The sequence below is a fragment of the Meira miltonrushii genome (genome assembly GCF_003144205.1).
Source record: "Meira miltonrushii strain MCA 3882 unplaced genomic scaffold FA14scaffold_2, whole genome shotgun sequence".
Taxonomy (NCBI): domain Eukaryota; kingdom Fungi; phylum Basidiomycota; class Exobasidiomycetes; order Exobasidiales; family Brachybasidiaceae; genus Meira; species Meira miltonrushii.
This window is the reverse complement of record NW_020289944.1, coordinates 4360651-4384714: the sequence shown is the minus strand read 5'-3', so window position 1 is coordinate 4384714 and position 24064 is coordinate 4360651. Positions and strand designations below refer to the sequence as shown.

Here is a 24064-nt window from a genome sequence, read left to right as displayed (position 1 = left end):
TGCCTGCCGTTCCGAGTGATGTTCTTGACGATGGACATACGATTGATGCTTCACAGTCGCTTCATGTTCACTTTCAACATGAACGCAAAAACTCAGCTGCAACAATGGAAGAGATTCGCGAACTTCAGCATCGCAATGGCGGTACAAAGATTAGCCTGCAGCCTGATCGTGATGAAAACGGATCGGAAAGCTCACACCAGACAAGTTGGAGCGCTGTCTCGAGCTCAATTTCAGCGAATAATCGCACACGAACAGATGAAGGCCCTGCTTGTATTGGATCAAGTCCTGCTTTCAACGCAATAACATCTTCAGCCCCTTTGCAAGGCATCAATTTGAGCAGATTGATCCCTTTCAGAGCTCGTACAAAAGATATCAAAGCAATCAGTCAAATGGTCAAACAAAAAGTTGAACATCGTCATGATCTTTGGTGTGAAGCAAATTTGATTGCAAATCAATACAAATCACCCGAAAAGGAGAAAGCCGCATTCCCGGAACGTCATTTTCTTTCTCGCAGTGAAACTGTTCCAAGACACACTGGTAAATCATTAAATCTTCCATCGCCACCGCCACAAAGCCCACAAGATCATGATGATAGTGGCGGTACAAGCACAACTCCTACCAGATTCACATCAAATATGACCAACTTCTCACCGCTTTCCCCTCAATTTGCACATAGGCCTGATCGTCCCAAACCGGGTCAGCAACGTGGCGCTGGTGGATACGATGATCGATTGAGCGTATCGGAATATTCACTTGCATCTCCGGTAACGTACAGCTTTGCATCAAACGATATGAACACGCCATCTTCGATTTCAACATCATTTGTTTCTACTCCAAGTCCAATAAACGGTTGGAAGGTTTGCAGTGAAAATCGTGAACCTGCTGTACGTGATTGTGTTTCTTCTTTGAGCGTTTCTGCTCCTGCCCATTCCTCCTCTTCAACAATCTTACGCAGTGAAAGTTCAACAAACGGTCAATCTGAATTCAAAAAGAGTGTCGATCTTAACATCCTACAAACATCTTATCGTGGCAGTACGGATGAAGGCAAGCAAAGGCTGCACAGTACAGTATATGCGAGCACAAAAACAGTCAAAAAGAAACCAGTCAACGCTTCGGATAAATTCGGTCAACAACGAATCCCTCTCGCGATCAAATCGATTGGTGCTTCACGTTCTTTTGATCTTTTGCGTAGGAATGGCTCCAATTCACCTCATACAGTGAATAATACGGCTGATGGCGAATACATCAATTCAAAGGATTCAAAGTTGAACAAGATTCGTCGAAAGAGTAGCTTAGGCTTTCAATCCATCCAACAAAGGCAGGTCCAAAAGAATGAAGGCTTAGTGGATGCAGAAGCTGTTGGCCGAAGTAGCCCTCGTAGTAACATTTTACGTCGATTACGTGCAAATACCTCTGTTGCCGAGAGTGATTCACAATCAATCACTTCGCCTAGAATGACATCAAGTCATTTTCCCCAATCTGATGGATATGATCGCATGCAAGCCACAACCCCCACAAGTTCACCTTGGACTTTGGTAGCGACTGGCTTGGAAGATGATCATACAATCCCACAACAGCAACAATACCCACCTCAAAAGAGGGTCAATTTTGAAACAGATATCATCAATCGAGTATTCTGATATCCTCCACCTTATACCCCTATTGTGTTTGTCTACATACATAATTTGCACATATACCAAAACACTCCTTCATTCCATTTTCACATTTTTCGAAGAATTTGTAGAGTGTCTTACAAAGTTTCAATGAAGATCGTTTACCCCTCATTGCCACCCTGACAAAAATTCTCAAACTTCTGTACCCCGCATGCAGGTCAACAGCTCTAGTAGAAAAGTTCGATCTGAGAAACCGGGGCAAAAGTTTCCGAAATGTTTGTTGAATGGTGTTTTGCCTTTGATGTGGGGAAGAGATGTTTTGTCATTCCCCAGACAAGACAAGAGTAAGCTTTTTTTTCTGACAGAACTCCTTCCGTTTGGAATGTTATCGTCATAAAGGCACTTTCTCTCCGGCTCTAAAGAGGAAAGTTTCCCGGGCATAATGACCGAAAACAAACAGAATTCTGACAACATCAATGGTCCAGGCTTGAGCCAAAGTTGTCCGTGTTTCCACAATACACCGATTAGATGCCTTTTCAATCAAAGTTTCGTGTTGGTTCATCTCTGGAACATTTAAATTGCATCACGCGTTCACTTAGCCCACGTCTCCATATTTTCTTGGATCTTTTTTTTTTTTTTCAAAAGTTTGAGAACGCGCGCAATTCTGAAAAAAAGGGATAAATCCATCCTTCACACGGAACGCGTTACGCCGCTGGTCAAGTGCCCATGTAATTCTTGCCTAATTTGCCGCTTGCGCCCGACGTTGAAATTTTTGGCCACCACCGCAGAATTTTTGAGGCATTTGTGTTATTTTTTTTTGTTTGCGCAGCGCAGCGGCGGGCGGGCGCTAAAAAAGAAAAAAGGAAGGGCAAAGATTTTTTGTTAGAAAAATGTGTTCATTTGGGGAAAATTACACTTTTTTTACTGCATCACACCAGTGTCTTCAAGAAAAAAACTTTACCTTTGAGCCCAAAATTTTTGAACGTGAGCTTGAATCGTATAAGAAAGCTATCCACTTCATCAAACATTTTTGGAGAACGCCCATCACCATCTCTTTCTAGACATTTACATAGACCTAGATTGACTTTTATCACCCTTCTTTACCTCGTCGTTCTTCTTTCTACGAAGATAACGAGCTTTAAAGGGACAAAGAGTCACCTCACCAAAACTATTTTATAGACTCTCGATACCCATCGTCGCTACCACTTTGTGGCGTCGCGTGTATCGACTCAACTAGATCGTCAACTTTCTTGACGCTTTTCGTGCTTGATCGCACATAGATTTACACCTTTTCGGTGTCGCAAACTTTCGACCTAATCACTCTCAACAACTCACTGCGTGAGTAGATTCCATGTCTTGTGCGTTTGAATAAGCGCGCAGTACTCTTTACGAACAAACCTTTCTAACATCTCTTTCGTCTTACCTCTTACAGCAAATATGGCTCCTGCTGCTACAGGTGTTTCAGCCGGTGTTCCCGCCACTGTGCCCGCAAACGCAAAGGGATTGAAGAACTCTGACGCTGCAGCTGCTGCCGCCACAGACAACACAGCAATCGAAAAGAAAGAGGTCAAAATCGAAGCTGACCGTCTTCTTTCATCTGCTGACAAGGAAGCTGTCCAAGAATTGGTCAACCTCGTCAAAGTTGAGGGCCCAGACGCTCTCACCAACCTCGGCATTGGTGCCGTTATCCAAAAAGGTCTCTCTGACAAGAAGAATGCCTCAGCTCGTGAAGGTGCATGTGCTTTAATCTCCTCCTTGTGCGAACAAGGTGTTGGTCACGAAGTTGAACCATTCTTGATCGAAAAGGAACTCAACAGCATCGTTGAGGCTATGGGTGACAAAGAAAAGACTGTCCGTGAAGCCGCTCAAGATGCTTTGCGCAACTTCGTCCAAATTATGTCTCACTGGGCTGTCCCTCAAGTTTTGAGCGTCTTGTTGAACCAAGCACGCACTGCCGGAAAATGGCAAGTCAAGACTGGATGCGTTGCCACAATCGAAGAATTGGTTGTCGCCGCTCCTGACCGTATGGCAGCTGCTATGCCTGACATCATTCCCGTCATGTCTGAAATTATCTGGGACACCAAGAGCGATGTCCAAAAGGCATCCCGTGCAGCTTTGAAGAAGTTGTGCAACTTGATCTCCAACAAGGATATTGAACGTTTCATTCCTGCTTTGATCAACTCTTTGATCCACCCAGTCGAAGAAGTCCCAAAGACTATTCAATTGCTCGGTGCTACCACATTCGTCTCCGAAGTTGATTCTCCTACCTTGGCCTTGATGGCTCCTCTTTTGTCCCGTGGTTTGTCAGAGCGTGCAACCCCAATCAAACGTAAGGTTGCCGTCATTATTGACAACATGGCCAAATTGGTCGACAACGAACGTACCGTTCGTCCCTTCTTGCCCAAGCTTTTGCCTGGTTTGATCAAGATGGAAACCACAATGGCCGACCCAGAAGCACGTGGTGTTGTTCAACGTGCCATCAAGACTCTTCGTCAAATCGGTCAAGTCGAAGGTGACGGTTCAGAAGTCAAACCTCTTGATGATGTTGACATCAAACAATCCGCATCTAAACTTGATGAAGTCCTTGCCAAGGCAAACATCAAGGGTAACAAGACCACAATTGCATACATTGCTCAACTTGTTACAAACTTGGCAAACGCACGTAACTTCGAGGGAACTGAATGGGATACCACACTTGTACCATACTTGTCCTTGCTCAAGACAGCAGATGTTGAGGCAAGCAAGAAGGTTACCAAGGAAATGCTACAAGCATTGGCCAAGGCAACCGGTGACGAAGCAGAGATCTTGGAAGACGAAGAAGAAGGTGAAGACTTGTGCAACTGTCAATTCTCCCTTGCTTACGGTGCCAAGATCTTGTTGAACACAGCCACTTTGCGCTTGAAGCGTGGTCATCGTTACGGATTGTGTGGTCGTAACGGTTCCGGTAAATCTACATTGATGCGTGCTATCCAAAACGGACAAGTTGAAGGTTTCCCTTCCCCTGAAGAAGTCCGTACATGGTACGTCGAACACGATTTGGACGGTTCAGAAGGAGAAATCTCCATTTTGGACTTCATTGTCGCTGACAAGCGTCTCAATGTCCAACGTGAAGAAGCTTCTGCTACTTTGCTCGAAATGGGCTTCGATGCTGGTAAGCAAGCCGGTCCAATTGCCTCCCTATCTGGTGGTTGGAAGATGAAGCTCGCTTTGGCACGTGCTGTGTTGTTCAAGGCCGATATCTTGTTGCTCGATGAACCCACTAACCACTTGGATGTCGTCAACATCAAATGGATTCAAGACTACCTCACCGGACAAAATGCAACCTGCATCATTGTCTCTCACGACTCCAAATTCTTGAACGATGTCTGCACAGATATCTTGTACTTGAACAGATTCAAAGTTAAGCGTTATCCAGGTACATTGGACAACTTCGTCAAGCGTGTCCCTGAAGCCAAGTCATACATTGAATTGACATCTGGTGAAGATTACAGCTTCAAATTGCCTGATCCACCACTTTTGGACGGTGTCAAGACCAAGGAAAAGTCTCTCGCCAAGATGCGTAACGTTTGGTTCCAATACCCAGGTACCCCAGAGCCACAACTCAAGGGTGTTACCATGCAATTGTCATTGTCCTCCCGTGTTGCCGTTCTCGGACCAAACGGTTCCGGAAAGTCAACATTGGTCAAATTGTTGGTTGGTGACACTGAACCAAAATCTGGTGAAGTCTGGAAGCACCCTAACTTGGTCATCGGTTACGTTGCCCAACACGCTTTCCACCACATCGATCAACATTTGGACAAAACACCTTTGGAATACATGCTATGGCGTTACCAAACTGGTGAAGATTTGGAAGAAATGATGAAGGGATCTCGTCAATTGACAGATGCAGACAAGGAGAAGATGAAGAACGGTGAAGTTGTCGTTGTTGAAGGTGTCAAGCGTATTATTGAAGAGCTCGTCTCTCGTAAGAAGCTAAAGAACTCCTTCCAATACGAAGTTTCATTCAAGAACTACTCTTCAGCAGACAACCAATGGCTATCTCGTGACGAATTGATCAGCCGTGGTTTCGAGAAGAAGGTTATGGCCATCGACTCCAAGGTTGCCCAAGAATTGGGTATGAACCGTCCTTTGGTCAAGAAGGAGATCGAATCTCACTTTGCCCTCTTGGGTCTTGAACCCGAATTCACCTCTCACTCTCACATGCGTGGTTTGTCTGGTGGTCAAAAGGTCAAGGTCGTCTTGGCTGCTGCCACATGGCGTCGTCCTCACGTCATCGTTTTGGATGAACCTACTAACTTCTTGGACCGTGAATCTTTGGCTGCTTTGATTGCTTCCTTGAAGGACTTCCAAGGTGGTGTTGCATTCATTACCCACTCTTTGGAATTGGCCGAATCCGCTGCTACTGAACGCTGGAAGATGGCTGATGGTACTTTGGAAGCCTCCGGTGCCAACTGGGTCGAAGGTCAAGGATCTGGACCACGTATCGACCAAAAGAATGAAGAGGAAGAAGATCAATTCGATGCAATGGGTAACAAGATTGTTGCCGCAAAGAAGAAGAAGAAGGAATCTGCTTCTGACAAACGTAAAGCAAAGAAAGATCGTATGGCAAGAAGAAAACGTGGAGAAGAAGTCTTAACTGACGAAGATGATCTATAATGATTTTCACCCCTTCTCCCCACACTTTCACGATCAGTCACGAGTTCCATCCTTTCCTTTCCTCTATCATAGCACATTATTACCATCATTCATCATTCTCGCTCGTGTTTTCTTATTGTACTAACAGGCAATCATATATAGCCTAGCCTCTTAAAAATACGCCGGATATCTGGCTTAATCTTATGTGTTTTCCTTAAAATTGTTTGATTGAGTGAAGAAGCATCAAAGTGTTTAGAAGGTAAGTTATTGAATAGGATTGATATGATATGATACAAGTGTATTTGTTGGATGTACATTCTAGTATTACGCTTCAATCTCTTCTTCCGGGTCAAAAGTATCCATGGCCGCTAGAACTTCATCGTCATCACCGCCAAAAGCCTCTGCAAATTCGTCATCTGGATCAACGTCCATTGCCTCATCTCCACCTCCATCTCCATTTGTCGGCTGACCTTCCTGGATGCCTTCCAACATCAATTTTTCGAAATGTTCCTTCTCTTTTGCTTGTCTTTTTTCGATATCCGTTACGTCCCATAAACTAACGCCGTTCTTACCGGTAGTTGGCATATCCTGAGCCATTTGTTTCAAAAATCTTGCACTTTCAACCAAAGCCATATCACTAGACAAATTCGAATGAGCTTCATCTATTTGAGCTGCAATCCAACGAGGAAGTTTATCGCGTTTATCAGCTCGTGCAAAACGTTTATCGGCAAAGATCATTAAACCATAATCAGTTTTACCACGTAAAACTCTACCGACACATTGAGCAGCATGTCGCATAGCATCGAAAGTTAAAAAAGCAGCTTCTTTTATACGATAATTATCACGTAAGAACTCTAATCTTGCTTTTAGGATTCTTGATTCGGTATATTGATATGGAACACCAAACATAATCACCGCCCTTCCGTAATGATGATCAAAATCGATTCCTTCTGATACCTTTCCACGTGCGACTGATAGCAGGATTGCTCCTCTTCCATTATCACATGCTCGTCGGTAATTCTCCAAGGCAATACTCGTTTCAGGTGCATCGGGCGTTTCGATGAAAACTAGCTTGTACTTCCAAACATCATCCAAGATACCCATATCGTGCCATGCAGCCACAATACTTTCCATATATAGATAACTTGGAAAGAAGGCAACGATTCCATCAGGAACAATCTTTGCATAATCGATCAAGATATTACCATAATTACGAACGACAGCCAAATCATTTCTCACTTCAAATCGTGAAGAGATTGCCACTTGATCCGAACCACGTGTGATTACGAGAGGCATGAAACATTGTCTTGTCAATGTCATCGGATATGTTTCTTGAACGATTGTTTCGAACTTCAGCATCTTGGGATACATGTCCAATGGTGAGATCGTACCAGAAGTGATGATCACTGAGCTGAATCGTTCGAACACGGGTGCGATCGCGATACTTGCATCCAAACAAGTCAAATGGAAGATGGGGTTCGGAACCGTTGCATGCTCCGTCTCAAAAGGCTCCAGGATCAACAAGAATCCTTTGTCGTACGTCGCCACAAGGGTAGCAAAAGCTGCCACCTTTTGTAGACTTGAATACTCGTCCAATCTAGTCAATTCCAACGTTGAGACGAGCAGTCGTAATCGCTCAGCACAGAATCTCAAGGGTTTTCTTTCAATGTATGTGATATCTTTGAGATGCTGCAGGAAACTTGGTGGAGTTTCGGCCACAACGTGCAAGACACGCATACGAGTTTTCAGGTATTCGATGAATCGTTTGAGGAAAGCGACAAAATGCTCTGCCCTTCGAATATTACCAGGCACGGCTTCTTGTAGTAGATCTTCTGGTAAGACGGGATTGTTCATGAATGTATCCGCTTCTCTATCTTCGGCTTGATCTTGCAATCCTTCCACGAGTCGTGCATACTCTTCTTGCAGTTTCGAGGCATCCGTCCTTTTTACTTCTTCCACTCGGTCGGCCAATTGACCAATACTACGATAAGCACTGTCAAGCATCGGTCTTGTAAGATCGATACTCAGCGATTCAATGCAAACGTTATCGATATTGTGCGCTTCATCGAACACCACGATCGCATCCTTGCTCATTTCTTTTGACACTTGCTCAGCAACTTTTGGATCCAACAGATAGTGGAAAGAGTAAATGATGATATCAACAAAAGGCATCATCCTTCTCACAGCAAAGTAAGGACATATTCCTTTTTGTTTGCCGTATTCTTTCACATCTTCCAACGTCCATACGCCTCTTGGTAGTAGATGACCAGGTTCCAATTTCCCTAATTCTTCGTGAAAGCTACACAATTCCACACTTCCCGGCTCTTTTCTTCCCCTTTCGCAAACCCATGCATTCGTCATATCTCTGCATCTTGCATCGACCGTTTTGCCTTTTCGTTCCCTTCCTACACTTGGATGAACACATAGGTTCTTACGACTACTCAAGCCTAAAGCAAGTGTATCCTCTTGTTCTCCTTGCCCTTTTGGCAGTGGTGTATCTCTTTGACAAGGTGGATTCGAGCCTGGATCATTATAGCGTGCACGGTATTCCATCAACCTTTTCAATTCCGTTAACGCTTTCTCAATCTCGGGAACCGTACGTGAACAATAGATCAACTTTCTTGCTGCTGGATAGAATCGTTGATAAGAAACGATCAAGCTTAACAGAGAGACTGTTTTACCTGTTCCTGAAGGCATTTCCAATACACAGTGGCCATTACTGTCCAGCGTTCTTTTGAGATCGCACATGTATGCATATTGTTCCGGGTATATTTTTGGATAAGGGAAAAGAATTGGTAAATCATCGATGTAGAACTGTTTGAGGGAGAGAGTCAGTAATTGTGTGTGATAATATGATTCAAAGTAAACCTACCTTCATCTTGGATTGATCACCTTGCCCTCCTCAGAGGTGCAGAAGTCACTACAACAAGGAGGTTTCGGAGATGATGAAAGGGAAGGATGAATATCAACATCTTCTCAATTGACGCTAATAATAATATCCACTTTCTGACTAATTGCAAGCTATTGATTGCTGAGCGTGTGTAAAATGCATGCAGTCAAGCCGCGTGAGTGATAGAGAGCATGCTTAGCGTTCTGGATGTTGTCTTGCCTTTACCCCAGATTCAACAATGCTTGCCTGCAAGATAAAGCAAGCAAGCAACTTCAAAGAGGCTTAACATATCTCATGAACATATATTCTCAAGCACAAGCAATGACCATAAATGTATGCAGGCAAGGAACGCGATTCGGGATTTGAGAGCCCGTTCCTGAAAAATGATATTTAGATATGAACAAAGAGACACTTCCTGAATGACAGGGGAAGTGAGAAGGTATGATATTCTCAGCTCTTGTTGAAGAGGAAGCAGTCAGGAGAAAGGGTCTTCTGATCAGCACCACATCCTTCCCATGTTGCCAGATATGATCTTACTGCTAACTTCTCTTTTGGTGAGCCTTTTCGCCGGCCTTGCTTCTGCTTATCCTTTTCAAAAGAGCGTATGTGAAGGCAAAGAACGTTATGAACAGTGCTTACCGATTCCATTAGAACAAGATGACAGTACGTGGAAACCAAGAGTGCTGGATATGATCTTCCCATTTGCGATGCGGTGAGTAAGAATGAAGACGAATATATGTCTTTGTCTAATTACATCCTTCTCTCTCCCCAGAGTCACACCTGGATCATGGGAAGAAGGTGGAACAATCTATGCAAGCATGTGCATGTTCCAAAACGCAAATCCTGACAAATGTTACACAGTCACGACCGATCAACATGATGTAAATTTGATGCACAGACAGGCTGGATATGGGGATGTTTTGTGGGAGAATGCGTTGCTGGTGCCATGTCAGATACCGGACCAATCAAGAAAAGCAACTTGGTACTTGAAAGTGAGTACGAGCACAAAGAAGTCTTTTAGATGGTTCACATTTTTAATGGCTCGCTTTTCTACGCAACAGGTTACAGATCATGCCAATTATGGACTAAATCATCATTGGGTCAATACAACAAAGTGAGTATACCGTACAACGTCATCGATAAGGAAGATCTGACTGAGTCCCCCTCTTGCTTGCAGCATATTTGGTCCTTTTGGAATTATTCCAGCCCCATGTGGATTATTCTCAGATGATCAAATTACCTTTATATACGGACACTAGGCCATCATACGATATTGCCCAATATGATCGCTTCCACTTTTTCTCCTCTGCGTAGCGTATTAGGCCCACCTGAAGATCCCAAAGCAGGTACACATACCAGTCCATTGGCCGTTGCCATAGAATGCATACCACTGAAGTGAAGTGTAGATGTAAGGATGTTAGCTGTTTGCAAATGGTCAAGGTCAAATTTACGTAACTCACCTGCTTCTTTGACTTCCAGTGCTGAAAGCTGATAGTCCACCCTCCTTGTTAGGCTTGATGACCACCCTATGAAATTCAGGTCGTGGATCGAGTCGCATATCATCTTCGATTTGCACGCGTGTACGTGCAAGATGACAATGTTCGATCGCATATCCTGATAATTTACGTAAAGCAGGCATGACAAAGACATACAAACAAACCATAGCCGAAGCAGGATTACCAGGTAAAGCGAAAAGGAAACGTTCTTCTCCTTTTTCGTTCAATGCACTTGCAAATGTTGTTGGTTTGCCAGGTTTCATTGCAACTCTGCCAAAATGGATCTTGCCTCCTTTCAAGTTTCGTTCGATCAGAGGTTTCAATAGATCACTTTCGCCCATCGATGTTCCTCCTGTACTGATGATAACGTCTGCTTCTTCCAATCCTCTCTTTAAAGCTGCCAATGTTGCATCTACACTGTCACCCACAATACCCAAATCTACAACTTCGAATCCTGCTGCACGTAAAGCTGCTGTCAAACTTGGCCTATTTGCGTCAAAGACTCTGAAGCCCCAAGCATCCTTTGCATTTCCACTATCGGTTGCTACATCGTACAGCTCATTTCCCGTTGACAGAATTGCAATGCGTGGTTTTCTGATCACATTGACTTCACTTACACCCAAGAAAGCCAATGTGCCAATCTCTCCACCAATATCACTCAATTTAACTCCTTTCTGTAGAACAACCTGTCCTTCCTTTACGTCACTTCCAGCTTTTCGTACATTTTCGCCTACATCAATCTTTGCTTTCACTTGAATTGTCTTTTCTTCTCCTTGCTCATCTTCTTCCAAAAGATCAGTATCTTCTACCATCAAAACCGCATCTGCACCTTCCGGTAATCCTTGTCCGGTATTGATTCGATAGACTGCACTTTTTGGTACACTTCCTCCTCTTGTTATAACTGGATATGCACCAGGTGTGATGTCTTCAGCTTTTAGTGCATATCCGTCCACATTCGTCGTTGGCTTAGGAGGTAAACTACGAGGTGCAAGAATCGATTCGGCTAACAGATACCCACGCAGATCCGAGGTAGTGGGTAGCTTTATCGACCCATTAGAAGGCACGTTGGACAGTATCAAGTCAAACGCTTCCGATAAGCTGATGATTGGGTATGGTGACATTCGTTTCCGAAGACTGACCGATTGGGTTGGATCATGCGTTTTGTAGCCCGTCGTTTCTTCAGCTTGCACTGTACGTGGTTTGGGAGCCGAGTGGTGTCCGTGGCCATGGTGATGATGATGACCACCATGCTTGTGTGAATGCCCATGTGCATGATGTGATCTGCCAGTATCCGTTTCTGTTCCTGTGATCGATTGCTGCATTTCCGCATGTTTCTTCCTTCCTGTTCCTCCAGATAATAAGTCTAACGCATGTGCAAGCAATCCGTTCTCGCTCAGTAATATCTCACAGCATTCTTTGACAGCATTGCTACTTCCCGGAAGGGCAATGATGAGAGCACTTCCGTTCGCTTTTCCACTTGCTTGTTCGGTTGTTGAGGAATTGGAGCGACGATAACGAACGCCTGTGACAAGACGTGAGAGTGCAGCTAAAGGCGTCTTGCTCAATGAATGCTGCATCAAAGCATGTGTAAGCCCTGTCGTTTGATGATCAAGTAAGGGCAGGATAGCTTCTGGTGTCACATCTCTAACGCCTAATCCAGTCCCTCCTGTACTGATCACAAGGTCTGCTGCTGATTCGTTGCCATCTATCCAAGATCGGATCTTGTGTTGGATTAGCTCAACGTCATCTGCTACTACTTCTTGTGCAATGACATCGAAAGATCCTTGACCTTGCTCTTGCAGTAACCTGGCAAGGATTGGTCCTGATTTGTCAATTGATGGATCTTGTGCCGCCGAATCGGAGACTGAAGAAGTGAAAAAGAGGCCTTTATTAGATACAATTTCTCAATTTTAAACAGTTCCAAGCTACCTACTAGTCAATACGGCTACTTTCTTGACCATTTTGGACAAATAGCTTATGGTGATAAGCAAAGGAAGGAACCGTGAGGTAGGACTCCACCTCTAGCAAGAAAAGCTTAATTGAGGCTCTCGAGCCATTGACGCTAATAATGTACATTAGTATTATTATTTTATATATTCACACGCCCGGCTTTATTTTTGCGGGTGGCTGCATGGTTGGTTGGAAAATGTTATGCAAGCTAATCCAACAGATTTTCTTCTTCTTCTTTAGCTACATTATCTCATCACACAAACGGCAGCATTCGATCACAAGAATGTTGCAATCAACTCTAAGGGGAAGAGGTTCAACTCTATTACCTCTACTGAGAAGCTCCAATGCAAGGAATACTATACCAGCTATTCGAACAAGCCTACCTGCAATCCGACATGCATCTTCCACAACAACCACACAACCGGTCGTACCTACGCAAAATCCGGCTTCAAGACCTTTTGCAAGACATAGACCTGACTTACCTCAACCGAAATCCTACAAATTACCAGCCGCTCTACTCATTATATTCTCACTCGTCACTTGGTCAGCATTTACCGCTCATGCAACAAATCGAGAAAGACTTTCTTCTGCCGTTCTAAAGAATGTCGTTGATAAAATACGTGATAGCGAAGAAGTTCAAGAAGCAATGGGAGAAGATGTTAATTTAAAAAGAGAAACAATCCTCGCTGGAGATCCTTGGATTCGTGGAAGTGTGAACATGATGCAAGGTAGAGTGGATATGTCATTCAAATTAAAAGGTTCAAAGGATACAGGAACAGTTTATTTCAGCTCGATCCGTAGAGATGCTCAAACGCCTTATGAAACACTACGATTTTTAATCGTCCTGGATTCGAATAAAAAGGTAATCTCCCTTCTAGATTCTTAAATCACACATCATGTACCATAGCATTACTATCATCATCTCATCTCAACGCACAATGGTTGCATTTTCGAAGCGTGTGTTTCTTAATCTACATGGTATAGTAGTTTTATTAAAAGGTTTCGAGTTTAATCCAGGTGTTCAATGCCAGATTCCGATGATCAATAACCATCCAAATATACTCTGAGCAACAGCGATTGAGAATAAAAATTGAATCCTTCTGCTTCGTTGTGCATGCGTGATAGTGACACTCGATGGGGAAGATGGATCCGGCAGGATGACATAACGCATCGATCGCAGCAGAAAGAAAGCATTTGCGGCTGTTGTGTATGCCCATACGCTCCAGTATGCCAAACGACCAAAGTGCATCAATCCGATAAGTAAGGTGATAATCACACCAACAAATTTGTACCCTGAATAGGCCAAAAGATCAACGATCGTGTGATCGCCTTGAATGTTGAGCAAATAACATCCCAATTTGACCAACACAAATTCGAAAACAATGACACCTAAAGCTTTCGAGAGACTGACACCCAAGGCCTCAGGATGGAATCTAGACTGCAATCCTCGAATGACAGCAACCAACAAAACGTAAGTGACAACGGCCATTGCAGGAATGTACAGATCGGGCGAGTTGACATCTTCTCTTGGCGGAGCATACCCATCAGATAATTTGCCAACACCGTTGACGCCATCTGCCTCGGCAGTCATACCGGGATACGTGCTTGGCTCAACGCTCGATGCTCCTCCAGGGGTGACACCTCCAGCAGATTGTCCGTTGCCGTGCCTGTGAGCTCGGCTCCAAGGTTTGTGTCTCCATGGGAACAGGACCAATCGCATCTTGTGCAGGACATAAGAGTTTGACACATTGAAATAATGTTTCAATACTGGCACTGGAAGATACCTGTTGAAATTCTTTTCGACATACTCTCCACCTGCTTGTGCGAATTGCCTTCCGATATGCATACCCATCTGTGCTGTATGATCATTGAACAATTGTCCGCCACCACCGCCGCCGCCTTGAAAGCCGCCAAAGTTAGGAAACCCACCATATCCACCATTCCCACCTGCATTTTGATGAGGTCCGCCCATCTGACCAGTTGGCGTTCCATAAGGATTACCACCGAATGATTGAAAGCCACTTGCGTCTACATGCCCTGAGCCTGCATTATTTGCATTGATGGGCGGCGATGAAAATCGAGCATAACCTCCTTCGCCCGTCATTGTTGATCCTCCGGCACTTTGCCCTAAACCAGAAGGACCAGCGCCGCCCCTTGAACGTGCAGAAGTCATATGTGGATCGGAAGGTGTTGCTTCTGCGTTTGTTGGATTTGGGGTGATTGGTGGATCGGGAACTTGAAAAGGTGGATGAGTCGGTTTTGGATGTTGAAGTGGGGGAGGTGATCGGTTTGATCCGTAATTTTGCTGATACATATTTCGTTCTGCAAAACAACTTTATCAATCAACCACCACTGCTATTCCTTCGGTCATTCAAACTGGCTGAAAGGAATATGAACGAAACGATCTTCTGTTGCAAACCTCAACCCCGACTGGATTGGTAATTTGTGCGGAATCTAGCAAATGTAGATGTTGTTGTGCTATGTTCGCAGCTGTTGATATCTCTCAAATGTTGAAGATTTCGAGTATGAAAATCGAATCTGATCGTGATTGTTTGAAGAAAGAAGTAATGTAACATCAAAGTTCCAACACTTTGTACGGTGTGCATGCACTTTATAGCATACACGTAGCCTTTGAGTTCGCTGGGATCCTGCAAACTTCCAGGTGAACTTAGACTGGCGTAGTGCATGCCATACAAAATAAGCTTTTTCGTAGGCCAAAGCGGCGGCGCTAAGATTTTGAACGCATGTAGGCGGCAAAAAGCTGTGCGTGAGAAGAAAGAAGAATACATCCAATTATAAGATCTTCTTTCCTTCTGCTTCTTCACATCTGACCCGTGGTGATTGCAATCATTAAGCATCACAGAAAGATCATGTCAAACAATCATAATGCTGCTATTCGTGTGCAAGAATTGCCGCCTAGGAGCGAGTTACGATTTGAGTTAGAGCCAAAAGAACGTTTATCAGTTCGACTAATTCCCGGCTCAGGTGATTGTAATGTTTTTGGTGCTGATCTCATTCCGGGTACAACGGCCGATCGATGGTATACATTTGGCGATGAAACAAAAGCATGCTTGGCTACATTGAATGGATGTCAACTCGAACTAATAGGAACGGTCACAACGGAATATTTGGCAGAAGATGAAAGTATTGCTCCTTTGATGAGAATGTATGCAAACGTGCATTTATACTTGGAAGCAAAGAGGATAGACGCACGCAATTGGCTAAAGGAGGATATCAAACGTCCAGGATCGAGTAGCATATTCAACACATTGGCACAATCGTCGCTAGTCTTGAGCAATGAAGGAGTTCCAATCGACTTTGATACGGATGTCAATGCTGAGGATCCAATCTACAGACCACAAGGTCAAGGACCACGAGTGATGGTCGTGGGACCCGAGTCGTCTGGAAAGTCAACTTTGATCAAATATCTCGCAAATTATGCTTTAAAAAGCCCTGCAATCTGCAATCCTGCTCAAGCAAAGACCGATAAAGGCGACGAGAGCAGTCAAGAAGCTACATCTGATGCTAACGGATGGTGGCCAAGTATTGTTTCATTAGATCCATCAACCGGATCAGCTCCATTACCATGCACACTGTCGATCTTGCCCCTCTCTCCCATACCTCAAGCTGCCCTTCCATCGCCATCTCCGGCGTTCCCGTATGGGTTGACGACTTCCACAACTGGTGCTTTACCGCCCGTTGCCTCTGCCGCTCATACGTCCAATACGCATTCTCTATGGCTAGGACGTGAGAATGCTCGCGACAACGAGCGACATACAAAGCGTGCTGTTGATTGGCTAGCTCTGGCATTGGAAAAGCGATTAGCACGGGATCCCAGAGCACGCTGCAGTGGAGTGTTGATTGACACACCTGGCATTATCACCGCTGATGCCAAGAATCGATACCCCTTACTTCAACATTATGTCAAAGCATTGAAAGTGGATACAATCATCGTTCTTGGACATGAAAAGCTCAATGTTGAAATGACGAAATTGTTCGGTGCTCAAGGATCAGGAATCAGTGTTGTGAAGTTGCCCAAATCAGATGGAGTTGTTGAGTTCGATTCTTCTTTCAAACAGAAACTTCGATCTCTACAGATACGCAATTACTTTTACGGAGGAAGCTCCTACAAGAAAAAAGAAGAAAATTCTGGAGCCCAAGATGAAAATGGTGAAAACTTAAACGAAGATGGAATGGAGAAAACATCAAAAGACTCTATCAATAATATTGCACCAAGTCATGTTGAACCTCTTGGTGGATTACCCCTCCTAAGTCCATATTCAACAACGCTTCCGTTTGACGTCTTAGAGGTATACAGTGTTGGACAGGAGAGTAAAGCGCCTAGTAGTGCATTACCAATTGGTGCTCAAAGTGTATCTTCAGCCACACAACTGGTCAAATTAGATCATGCAAATTCAGCAATCGATCAATCAAATTTGCTGCATTCGATCTTAGCGATCATTCAACCTCCACGCGGAGGTGGTGGACCGGGTGTAGCAGATAGCAAAGTTGATCCTCCACCAACTGATGATGAACTTTTGGGAGCTCCCGTTCTAGGATTTGTACATGTTGCTGAAGTGGACGCTACCCGGAAAAAGATCACCGTCTTAAGTCCAAGTCCAGGTAGATTGCCGAGTAAGACTGCTTTGATCGGCACACTAGATTGGCAAGATCTGTAAAACATATGAATTGTACTATCACCCTATCATCAATGCAAATTTGTATATTTATCTTTGTGATGAATGCCATTCATCAAACATGGTGAGCTTCATCATCATTGCAGAGTACAAACACGTGACTCATGCCTGCTCCATATTCATCACGCCCTGGACGCTTTCTCCAAAAAATTTAGAAATTCCTGCTTCAAAAAATTTAGAAGAATTGTCAGTAGAGGCAGTATAGCACTGTGATGTCAACCCTTTTTATGGAGAGTAAATTACAGATTAAGAAGATTGACTTGCAGATTAACAAGAAGGGGTCTATGCCATCTGCTGTTCATACCACCATAACCAAACACCACCCACCCCGCATACAATCAATACACCATGCCAAGAGGAGGTAAAGGTGGTAGAGGAAGACGCGGTGCAAAGCATGGAGGCGGAATTGCACGAAGCAGAGATGATGGAGGTCGATCAAATACATGGCAAAGTAATGGACCTGCAATGCAAACAAATAAATACTTTGAAGCATACTATTGGGATCAGAATATAGTCAATCCTGATCAATGGCAAGCATTTTTGGATCATTTACGTGCCCCGCTTCCAACTTCATTCAGAATCACATCTGGTAAACCAACAACGGCAATCTTGATCGAACAAATGCAAAACTTTTACCTTCCTTATTTGAGTAATGTCAAGTTTGAAGGTGAACAAGTCCCACCACCAAAAGCATTACCTTGGTATCCCGAAAGTATGGGATGGCAAATCGATGTCAAGAAGAACGCTTTAAGGAAAACAGAACAATTCCAGAAATTCCAGCAATTCTTGGTTCACGAAACAGAGGTGGGTAACATTTCACGTCAAGAGACCGTCTCAATGATTCCACCACTCTTCTTGAACGTAGAGCCACATCATATCGTTTTGGACATGTGCGCTGCTCCAGGCTCAAAGACTGCTCAATTGATCGAAGCTTTGCACAGTCCTTTGACAACTATGGCAGAATCCTACGATCCTTGCCCACCCGGTATCGTGATCGCAAATGATGCTGATGCAAAACGTGCTCACATGTTGGTTCATCAATCTGCTCGTCTGCCTTCACCTAATATCGTTGTCGCAAATTGTGATGCGTCTAGATGGCCTTCTGTTCGGGTTCCATGGAATGCAAAAGGAAGTGAAAGCGTTCAAGAAAGAACAATGAAATTCGATCGGGTTTTGGCAGACGTTCCTTGCAGTGGAGATGGTACACTTCGAAAGAACTTGATGATTTGGAAAGATTGGCACCCACATAATGGATCTTCTTTGCATCCTCTGCAATTAAGGATCTTGATGCGTGGATTGCAAAGTTTACGAAACGGTGGAAGATTGGTTTATTCGACTTGCAGTTTGAACCCAATTGAAGATGAAGCCGTTGTTGCGCAAGCATTGAGAGATTGCAAGGGTACAGTCAAACTTGTCGATCAGAGCCATGCTTTCCCAGAGCTAATCCGGAAGAAGGGTGTATTCACCTGGAAGGTATGCCCTACTAAAGGCAGCAAGGATAAGCTGAACGTAGCCAAGACTGCAGAGGGAGAGACCGAAGGTGAACAAAAGTCAGAAGAGAAAATTGAAGGCGAACAGAAGGCAGAAGAAAAGACTGAAGGTGGAGAAGGGTCTAGCTACCGCGATACCCTACCTCAATTACCCTATGTCGAAAAGCACGACGACTTAGCACCTGAATGGCGTGAAAAAGTACCCAAATCACTTTGGCCACAAGGTGACGAAGAAGCTCTTGGATTGGATAAATGCATGCGTATTCTTCCTCAAGACCAAAACACAGGAGGCTTCTTTGTTGCTGTTCTAGAGAAAGATGACGGCTCAGAGCCCGAATTGAGCGAAGGAATGGCCCATGGAATGGTGAGAGCGATGGGATTGAAAGATGCGACTGTGTCGAAACAAGAGGCAGCGAACACAGCAAAGAGACCTTTGAATGGTGATGAAGAGGAGGAGTCGAATAAACGTGTCAAGACTGATGCTGACGTGGCCGGAGATGCGAATGGAGCCGGTCCCTCAAACGGAGTTGCGGTTGAGAAGAAGCCAGAGGATATCGGACAGCCAGGCGGTGCACCTTATCGTGAAGATCCAATGGTTTACGTTGATCAAAATAATGAACAATCACAATCGATCGTCTCATTCTTTGGTTTGACAGACAAGTTCGATAAACGCAACTTATTGGTCCGTAATCGTGACGCCAATCCGCTTCGATCGGCATACTTTACAAGCACCTCTGTCCGTGCTTTGATCACATGTGGTGGTGCAGGAAAAGGAGACCATCCATACGGAAATCCATTGAAGATGCGTTTGATCAACAGTGGTGTTCGATCTTTCGCCCGACAAGATTCAGGAAAGGATCCACAATTGAAATGCAAATGGCGTGTGACATCTGATGCTATTCCGGTCTTGCGTCCATTGATCGAAGCAAAGAAGATCCTGCATGCAAGTATTTCCGATTTTGCCTTTATGATCTCTAATCACTATCCTAAATTGAGCGACGTACCTGAAGGTGATTTCCGTACAGCTCTTCAAAACGAAGATATCGGAAGTCATTTGGTGGATATTGCACCGGGAACATATCAAGACCAAAAGCTTGAACGAACAATCTGCGTACCAATTTGGCGTGCACCAGCAAGTATGAATTTGATGTTAGAAAGACAAGAAAAGAGTGCATTAAGCTACAGAATTTTCGGAAAAGATCTTTCGAACCCGTCTGGTGCACGTCAATTCGTGGTCAGTAAAGCACAAAAACAAGCTCAAGCTCAAGCAAATGCTAAGAGACAACAAAAAGAAGAACAATCAATGAAGATTGACGAAGATGAATTGGAAGCATTAGAAAATGCAGCTGCGAGCACCACTGCTGCAAAGGAAGAGCAGGAGCAACAAGAGGAGACTGCAGCACAAGTCGAAGAGGAAGGACAAGAGCTCTCTGTGGATGTGTGAATTTGTGGTACCGCATTTAGAGCTGTTTTGTAGATTAATATCACACTTTCAATGTTAAAATTGTTTCATTACCCTGTGACTGAAGACGACAAAAAGACAGACAGAGAAAACACGTGAAAAGCAATGAATTGAATGTGCAACGATAACATTGAAAGATGGCATGAAATCATCTTTCATTTTCCCATAAAAAAATGCGATGCAAAAGTAGTCTATATAGAGAAGAAGAAATACAACAAAATACAAGCGATCGGTCATTACCAATCAGCTTTTCCGGTAGCGGCAGCCAAAGCAGTTGAGATGTCCAAATGGAAGAAAGGTGTAAGGTCATGGTTCCAAATGACTGGAACACTGACAACACTATTTCCTCCTGCACCCTCGGTAGGATCGTAATCAGCACCGGTGCGCTTTGTACGTCCGTTATTAATACTGCTAGAAGCTGAGCTATCCTTAACATCACTATCCGAATCAAATTCAACCTTTTTGATTTGATCGGTATTACGTCCGACTGTTGGTAAGATATTTGCTTCGATATCATCCTTTTGTGCCTTTTCTTGACGTTCTTGTAAGATTCTTTGTTCGTTATGAACGTGAATGCGATCATGTTGACTAACAACAGGAGCAATTTCAGTAACGTGAGAATTGGCTTCACCTGTACCAAAGCCAGCTGCCAACAAACCACGACGGATCCAAGGACTTGTGATGCTAACAAAGTGGAATTCAACCTGACCGCCAACGTATCTTTCAACGGCCGAGCGAACGTCTGCTAAACTTTGAACAGAAGTGGTATCAACGTTTGAAACACTGCTGCAATCAAAGATGATTGCGCGTAAAACGGGTCTTGGATCGTCAATTTCACCTGCTGCTGCACGTTTAGCATCTTCAATACCTTCTTGCATCTTACGTCCACCGAAACCACAAGTGATTTTACGGGCAGCCCAAGCGATTGAAGGGTTGACGGGTCCAGGATCGTTCCATGGACGATCACCGTGACGTGCATATTTGATAGCCTTGAACGGTCTTGTTTCTGATTTAATACGATCCAAGATCATTTCAGTCAAGTAGTTTGCGTTTGGATAAGTGAAAGCTTCTTCGAATCGGTAAATAAGAACACCTGGTGGAGGCGCTTCAACGTGAACGGAAGGATCACGCATTCCATCTTTGTCGTCCAAAGGTACATAAACGTCACGGTGACCGACTTCTTGATTAGGACCTTCGGTAGAAGTGCCGTAATGAATACGAACACGACCCAACCATCTTCCACGAGGACGTGCGATACGAACTAACAACAAAGCTGCTGAAGCTGCAACGGCAACGTAAACACCAATTTCGACACTGGCAAAAATTGTTGCCAAAACGGATCCCCACCAGATAAAGAATTCGAAAGGACTGACGAGCCAGAAACGGTACAAGACTGCTGGAGGTGCGATCAAATCACCAACTGCATGAATAATAACAGCGGACAGAACAGCGTTTGGAATCCAGTAGAAACCACCTGCAACAGCGTACAAGGCAATCACCACAACGATAGCTGTAATCCAACCTGCCAATGGCGTGCGCACACCGGACTTGGCCTTGATTGCAGTACGACTGAAAGAACCTGTAGCGGCGTAACCACCGAATGCTGGACCGATCAAGTTTGTGACACCAATGGCAACCAATTCTTGGTTTGGGTTGATCTTGTATCCGTTCAGACGACCGAATGATTTACTGATTGCAATGTGTTCCAAAAGCAAAACGATTACCGACGCAGGAATTTCTCCGGCCATATCGCTAAATAGTTGAGAACTCAAATATGGTTGTCCAATATGTTTGAAACCAGCGGGAACAGCTCCAATGAGACTGATTGGGTATTTGGGCTTGGCAGGATTCTTTTGTGGTAGACGATGTAGCCAACCATAAGCGGCGGCGGTCAAGATGATGATGATGAAAGCACTGCGCAAAACGGAAATGAAGAAGCATGCCCTTGCCCATGTTGGCTTACGACGTGGGATGAAGTTCATCAACCAACGAACGAAGTAGAGGAAGAACAAAGTGCATAAACCGAAAGCGGCATCAATCTGTGTACGCGGCAAACCTTTCAAAGTCTCAATGATGATGTGGTATGTTGCAGGACCGTTTGTTTTGACACCAGAGATACCCATCAATTTTGGAACTTGACCGACGGCGATTGTGATGGCAGAACCAGTCATGAAACCGGAAACGGCAGGAGCAGGAATGAACTCGACAATCCAACCGAGACGGAGAAGACCGATACCCAACGTAACCACACCACAGATGAAGGCTAAAGCGGAAGCGATAACTTCAGGTTTGTAAATGTTGCCAGCTTTGCCCGTCACATCACGAATCACGTTTGCGGTTTGCAAAGACATCACAGCGACAGGGCCGATGGTGACATCCTTTGAGGTTGCAAAGAAAGCATAAATGGCCACACCAACGAAAGACGAATAAAGACCGAACTCTGGTGGTACAGTTGCAAGAGTGGCGTAAGACAGCGATTGAGGAACGACGACGAGACCGACGGTGATACCGGCGATAAGGTCACCGATTAGCCATTGAGTATTGTAGGATAGAATCCATTTTGTGAAGGGAAATAGTGCGTCAAAGTAATCGGCAGCCTTGCGACCTGGATGTCTAAAGACATCACCCAACCAATCTTTGCTGCTCACATATGGTACTCCTAATCTGTTTGCTTCGGTGGCATCGTAGTCTACCAACTTTTTACCGACTTTTGCGCTGGAAGCGTACAATCTCTCACCAAATGGTTGATGAACGGCGACTGTGTCGTCGTGGGTATATCCGTTGTCAGTATCGTTCGTGGCTTCTTGCCCACGTTTGAAGAGAGGCATGTTGATGAAATGGGGATCTTACACGAAGTATAAAGTGAAAGATTGAACCCGAAATTCAGGGATGACAGACCAAAGTGGGTTATATTTGCAAGCTGGACTTAATCTTGTGACCTCCTTTATATCTTTGCCGATGCCGATGGATCTTGCGGGAAGTATAAGAAGATGTCGAAAGAGTAAAGCCTACGGATTGTCCCGCTTCCCCTTTTTTTGGATTAATATTTGTTCTGGACCTGGACCTGAATCTGTACACTTGCGCACGCAATAAGTAAGAAGAATAAGCAACGTTTCGTTTCCCAATTCTTCTTGAATCAACTGTGCATGGCTGTTCCTGCTCGAGTTTGGTACCAGATTGAAGTGCTTTTCACTCTCTGATTGTGGCGTAGTTGGATTTAAAGTGAAAAGATGCCAAGACGATGAAGAAAAACAGAAAAGGTGCAGGAACGAGAAATTGAAAAGATTAGCTTCATGCACGTTTGAGTTGTCACAACAACTTTGATCACTTACAAAGAGATGATTGATAGCAAGGATAGCAAAAAAGGGCAAAAGAGCACTTTCAAGCCGAATGTGATCGTATCCGTTGAACTTCCAGACCGAATGATCAATTGAGTGTTGAGCACAGTACTTGAACAGTATCGATGAAATTGGATAGTGGCGATTGAGATGTGTCTTGTATTTGTCCAATCACACCATTCAAACAGCAATTTGACCTGACTCTGTTGGTCACTATAGCTGGATGAAAGTGAGAATTAAGTTATGAGTTAAACCTTCCTGACAGCAAGCATTCTTGATTGCAACATATAATCTAGCATTATCTAGGGAAGTAATACTGTATGTACATACCTCAGCTATTCTGCTGGAGGGAATCTAAACCGGGTTTTACATTTTTAGTATGGAGTAATTCTATTCAAAGTGGCAGTGAATGACGTGCTCGCGGCTTTAAGATGCATGTTTTGCTTTTGCATAAGAAGAAATCCCTTGGCGTATAAACAGTGCCAGTTGAAAT

At 44.2% G+C, this 24064-nt stretch overlaps 10 protein-coding genes across 10 annotated transcripts; 6 read left to right on the top strand and 4 right to left on the bottom strand.

Annotated features, from left to right (window-relative positions):
- Window positions 1-297: 297 nt before the first annotated feature.
- FA14DRAFT_161111 (uncharacterized protein) lies at window positions 298-1773 on the top strand. Its single transcript, XM_025498967.1, has one exon. The coding sequence runs from the start codon at window positions 390-392 to the stop codon at window positions 1638-1640; it is 1251 nt and encodes a 416-aa protein (XP_025356670.1). The 5' UTR covers window positions 298-389; the 3' UTR covers window positions 1641-1773.
- Window positions 1774-2931: 1158 nt separating this feature from the next.
- On the top strand, window positions 2932-6443 carry FA14DRAFT_135086 (putative YEF3-translation elongation factor eEF3). Its single transcript, XM_025496996.1, has 2 exons — window positions 2932-2971; window positions 3046-6443. Exons 1-2 carry the CDS (start codon window positions 2965-2967, stop codon window positions 6267-6269), a joined length of 3231 nt encoding a protein of 1076 aa, XP_025356669.1. The 5' UTR covers window positions 2932-2964; the 3' UTR covers window positions 6270-6443.
- A 62-nt stretch (window positions 6444-6505) lies between these two features.
- FA14DRAFT_135084 (DNA repair helicase) lies at window positions 6506-9194 on the bottom strand. The gene is made up of 2 exons (XM_025496995.1): window positions 9121-9194; window positions 6506-9062 (listed from the first exon to the last, which is right to left on the bottom strand). The coding sequence occupies exons 1-2, from the start codon at window positions 9124-9126 to the stop codon at window positions 6573-6575; spliced, it is 2496 nt and encodes an 831-aa protein (XP_025356668.1). The 5' UTR covers window positions 9127-9194; the 3' UTR covers window positions 6506-6572.
- Window positions 9195-9653: 459 nt separating this feature from the next.
- On the top strand, window positions 9654-10256 carry FA14DRAFT_179723 (uncharacterized protein; the record flags this gene model as incomplete). The annotated part of the gene is made up of 3 exons (XM_025500944.1): window positions 9654-9850; window positions 9911-10130; window positions 10200-10256. 3 exons carry the CDS (start codon window positions 9654-9656, stop codon window positions 10254-10256), a joined length of 474 nt encoding a protein of 157 aa, XP_025356667.1.
- Window positions 10257-10350: 94 nt separating this feature from the next.
- On the bottom strand, window positions 10351-12683 carry FA14DRAFT_135082 (uncharacterized protein). Its single transcript, XM_025496994.1, has 3 exons — window positions 12568-12683; window positions 10599-12498; window positions 10351-10528 (listed from the first exon to the last, which is right to left on the bottom strand). The coding sequence occupies exons 1-3, from the start codon at window positions 12593-12595 to the stop codon at window positions 10402-10404; spliced, it is 2055 nt and encodes a 684-aa protein (XP_025356666.1). The 5' UTR covers window positions 12596-12683; the 3' UTR covers window positions 10351-10401.
- A 340-nt stretch (window positions 12684-13023) lies between these two features.
- Window positions 13024-13464, top strand: FA14DRAFT_109843 (DUF1783-domain-containing protein; the record flags this gene model as incomplete). The annotated part of the gene is made up of 1 exon (XM_025495893.1): window positions 13024-13464. A coding segment is annotated over one exon (441 nt), but the record flags the coding sequence as incomplete, so codon positions are not given.
- Window positions 13465-13537: 73 nt separating this feature from the next.
- Window positions 13538-14980, bottom strand: FA14DRAFT_54422 (YIF1-domain-containing protein). The gene has a single exon (XM_025502509.1). The coding sequence runs from the start codon at window positions 14896-14898 to the stop codon at window positions 13606-13608; it is 1293 nt and encodes a 430-aa protein (XP_025356664.1). The 5' UTR covers window positions 14899-14980; the 3' UTR covers window positions 13538-13605.
- Window positions 14981-15388: 408 nt separating this feature from the next.
- FA14DRAFT_190252 (uncharacterized protein) lies at window positions 15389-17347 on the top strand. Its single transcript, XM_025501779.1, has one exon. It carries the CDS (start codon window positions 15455-15457, stop codon window positions 17261-17263), a length of 1809 nt encoding a protein of 602 aa, XP_025356663.1. The 5' UTR covers window positions 15389-15454; the 3' UTR covers window positions 17264-17347.
- A 193-nt stretch (window positions 17348-17540) lies between these two features.
- FA14DRAFT_161105 (S-adenosyl-L-methionine-dependent methyltransferase) lies at window positions 17541-20289 on the top strand. The gene has a single exon (XM_025498966.1). The coding sequence runs from the start codon at window positions 17630-17632 to the stop codon at window positions 20213-20215; it is 2586 nt and encodes an 861-aa protein (XP_025356662.1). The 5' UTR covers window positions 17541-17629; the 3' UTR covers window positions 20216-20289.
- A 180-nt stretch (window positions 20290-20469) lies between these two features.
- FA14DRAFT_120556 (sulfate permease) lies at window positions 20470-23061 on the bottom strand (the record flags this gene model as incomplete). Its single annotated transcript, XM_025496413.1, has 1 exon — window positions 20470-23061. The coding sequence occupies one exon, from the start codon at window positions 23059-23061 to the stop codon at window positions 20470-20472; it is 2592 nt and encodes an 863-aa protein (XP_025356661.1).
- Window positions 23062-24064: the final 1003 nt, after the last annotated feature.

Excerpts from the sequence above, each read along its gene's own strand:
- FA14DRAFT_161105 (XM_025498966.1), top strand. The coding sequence starts at position 17,630 with ATGCCAAGAGGAGGTAAAGGTGGTAGAGGAAGACGCGGTGCAAAGCAT.
- FA14DRAFT_135082 (XM_025496994.1), bottom strand. The coding sequence starts at position 12,595 with ATGGTCAAGAAAGTAGCCGTATTGACTA. Across the intron at positions 12,499-12,567 it reads GAAAGTAGCCGTATTGACTA|TCTCCGATTCGGCGGCACAA; the intron begins GTAGGTAGCTTG and ends TCACTTCTTCAG. Across the intron at positions 10,529-10,598 it reads ACTGGAAGTCAAAGAAGCAG|TGGTATGCATTCTATGGCAA; the intron begins GTGAGTTACGTA and ends ACTTCACTTCAG.
- FA14DRAFT_54422 (XM_025502509.1), bottom strand. The coding sequence starts at position 14,898 with ATGTATCAGCAAAATTACGGATCAAACCGATCACCTCCCCCACTTCAA.
- FA14DRAFT_161111 (XM_025498967.1), top strand. The coding sequence starts at position 390 with ATGGTCAAACAAAAAGTTGAACATCGTCATGATCTTTGGTGTGAAGCA.
- FA14DRAFT_190252 (XM_025501779.1), top strand. The coding sequence starts at position 15,455 with ATGTCAAACAATCATAATGCTGCTATTCGTGTGCAAGAATTGCCGCCT.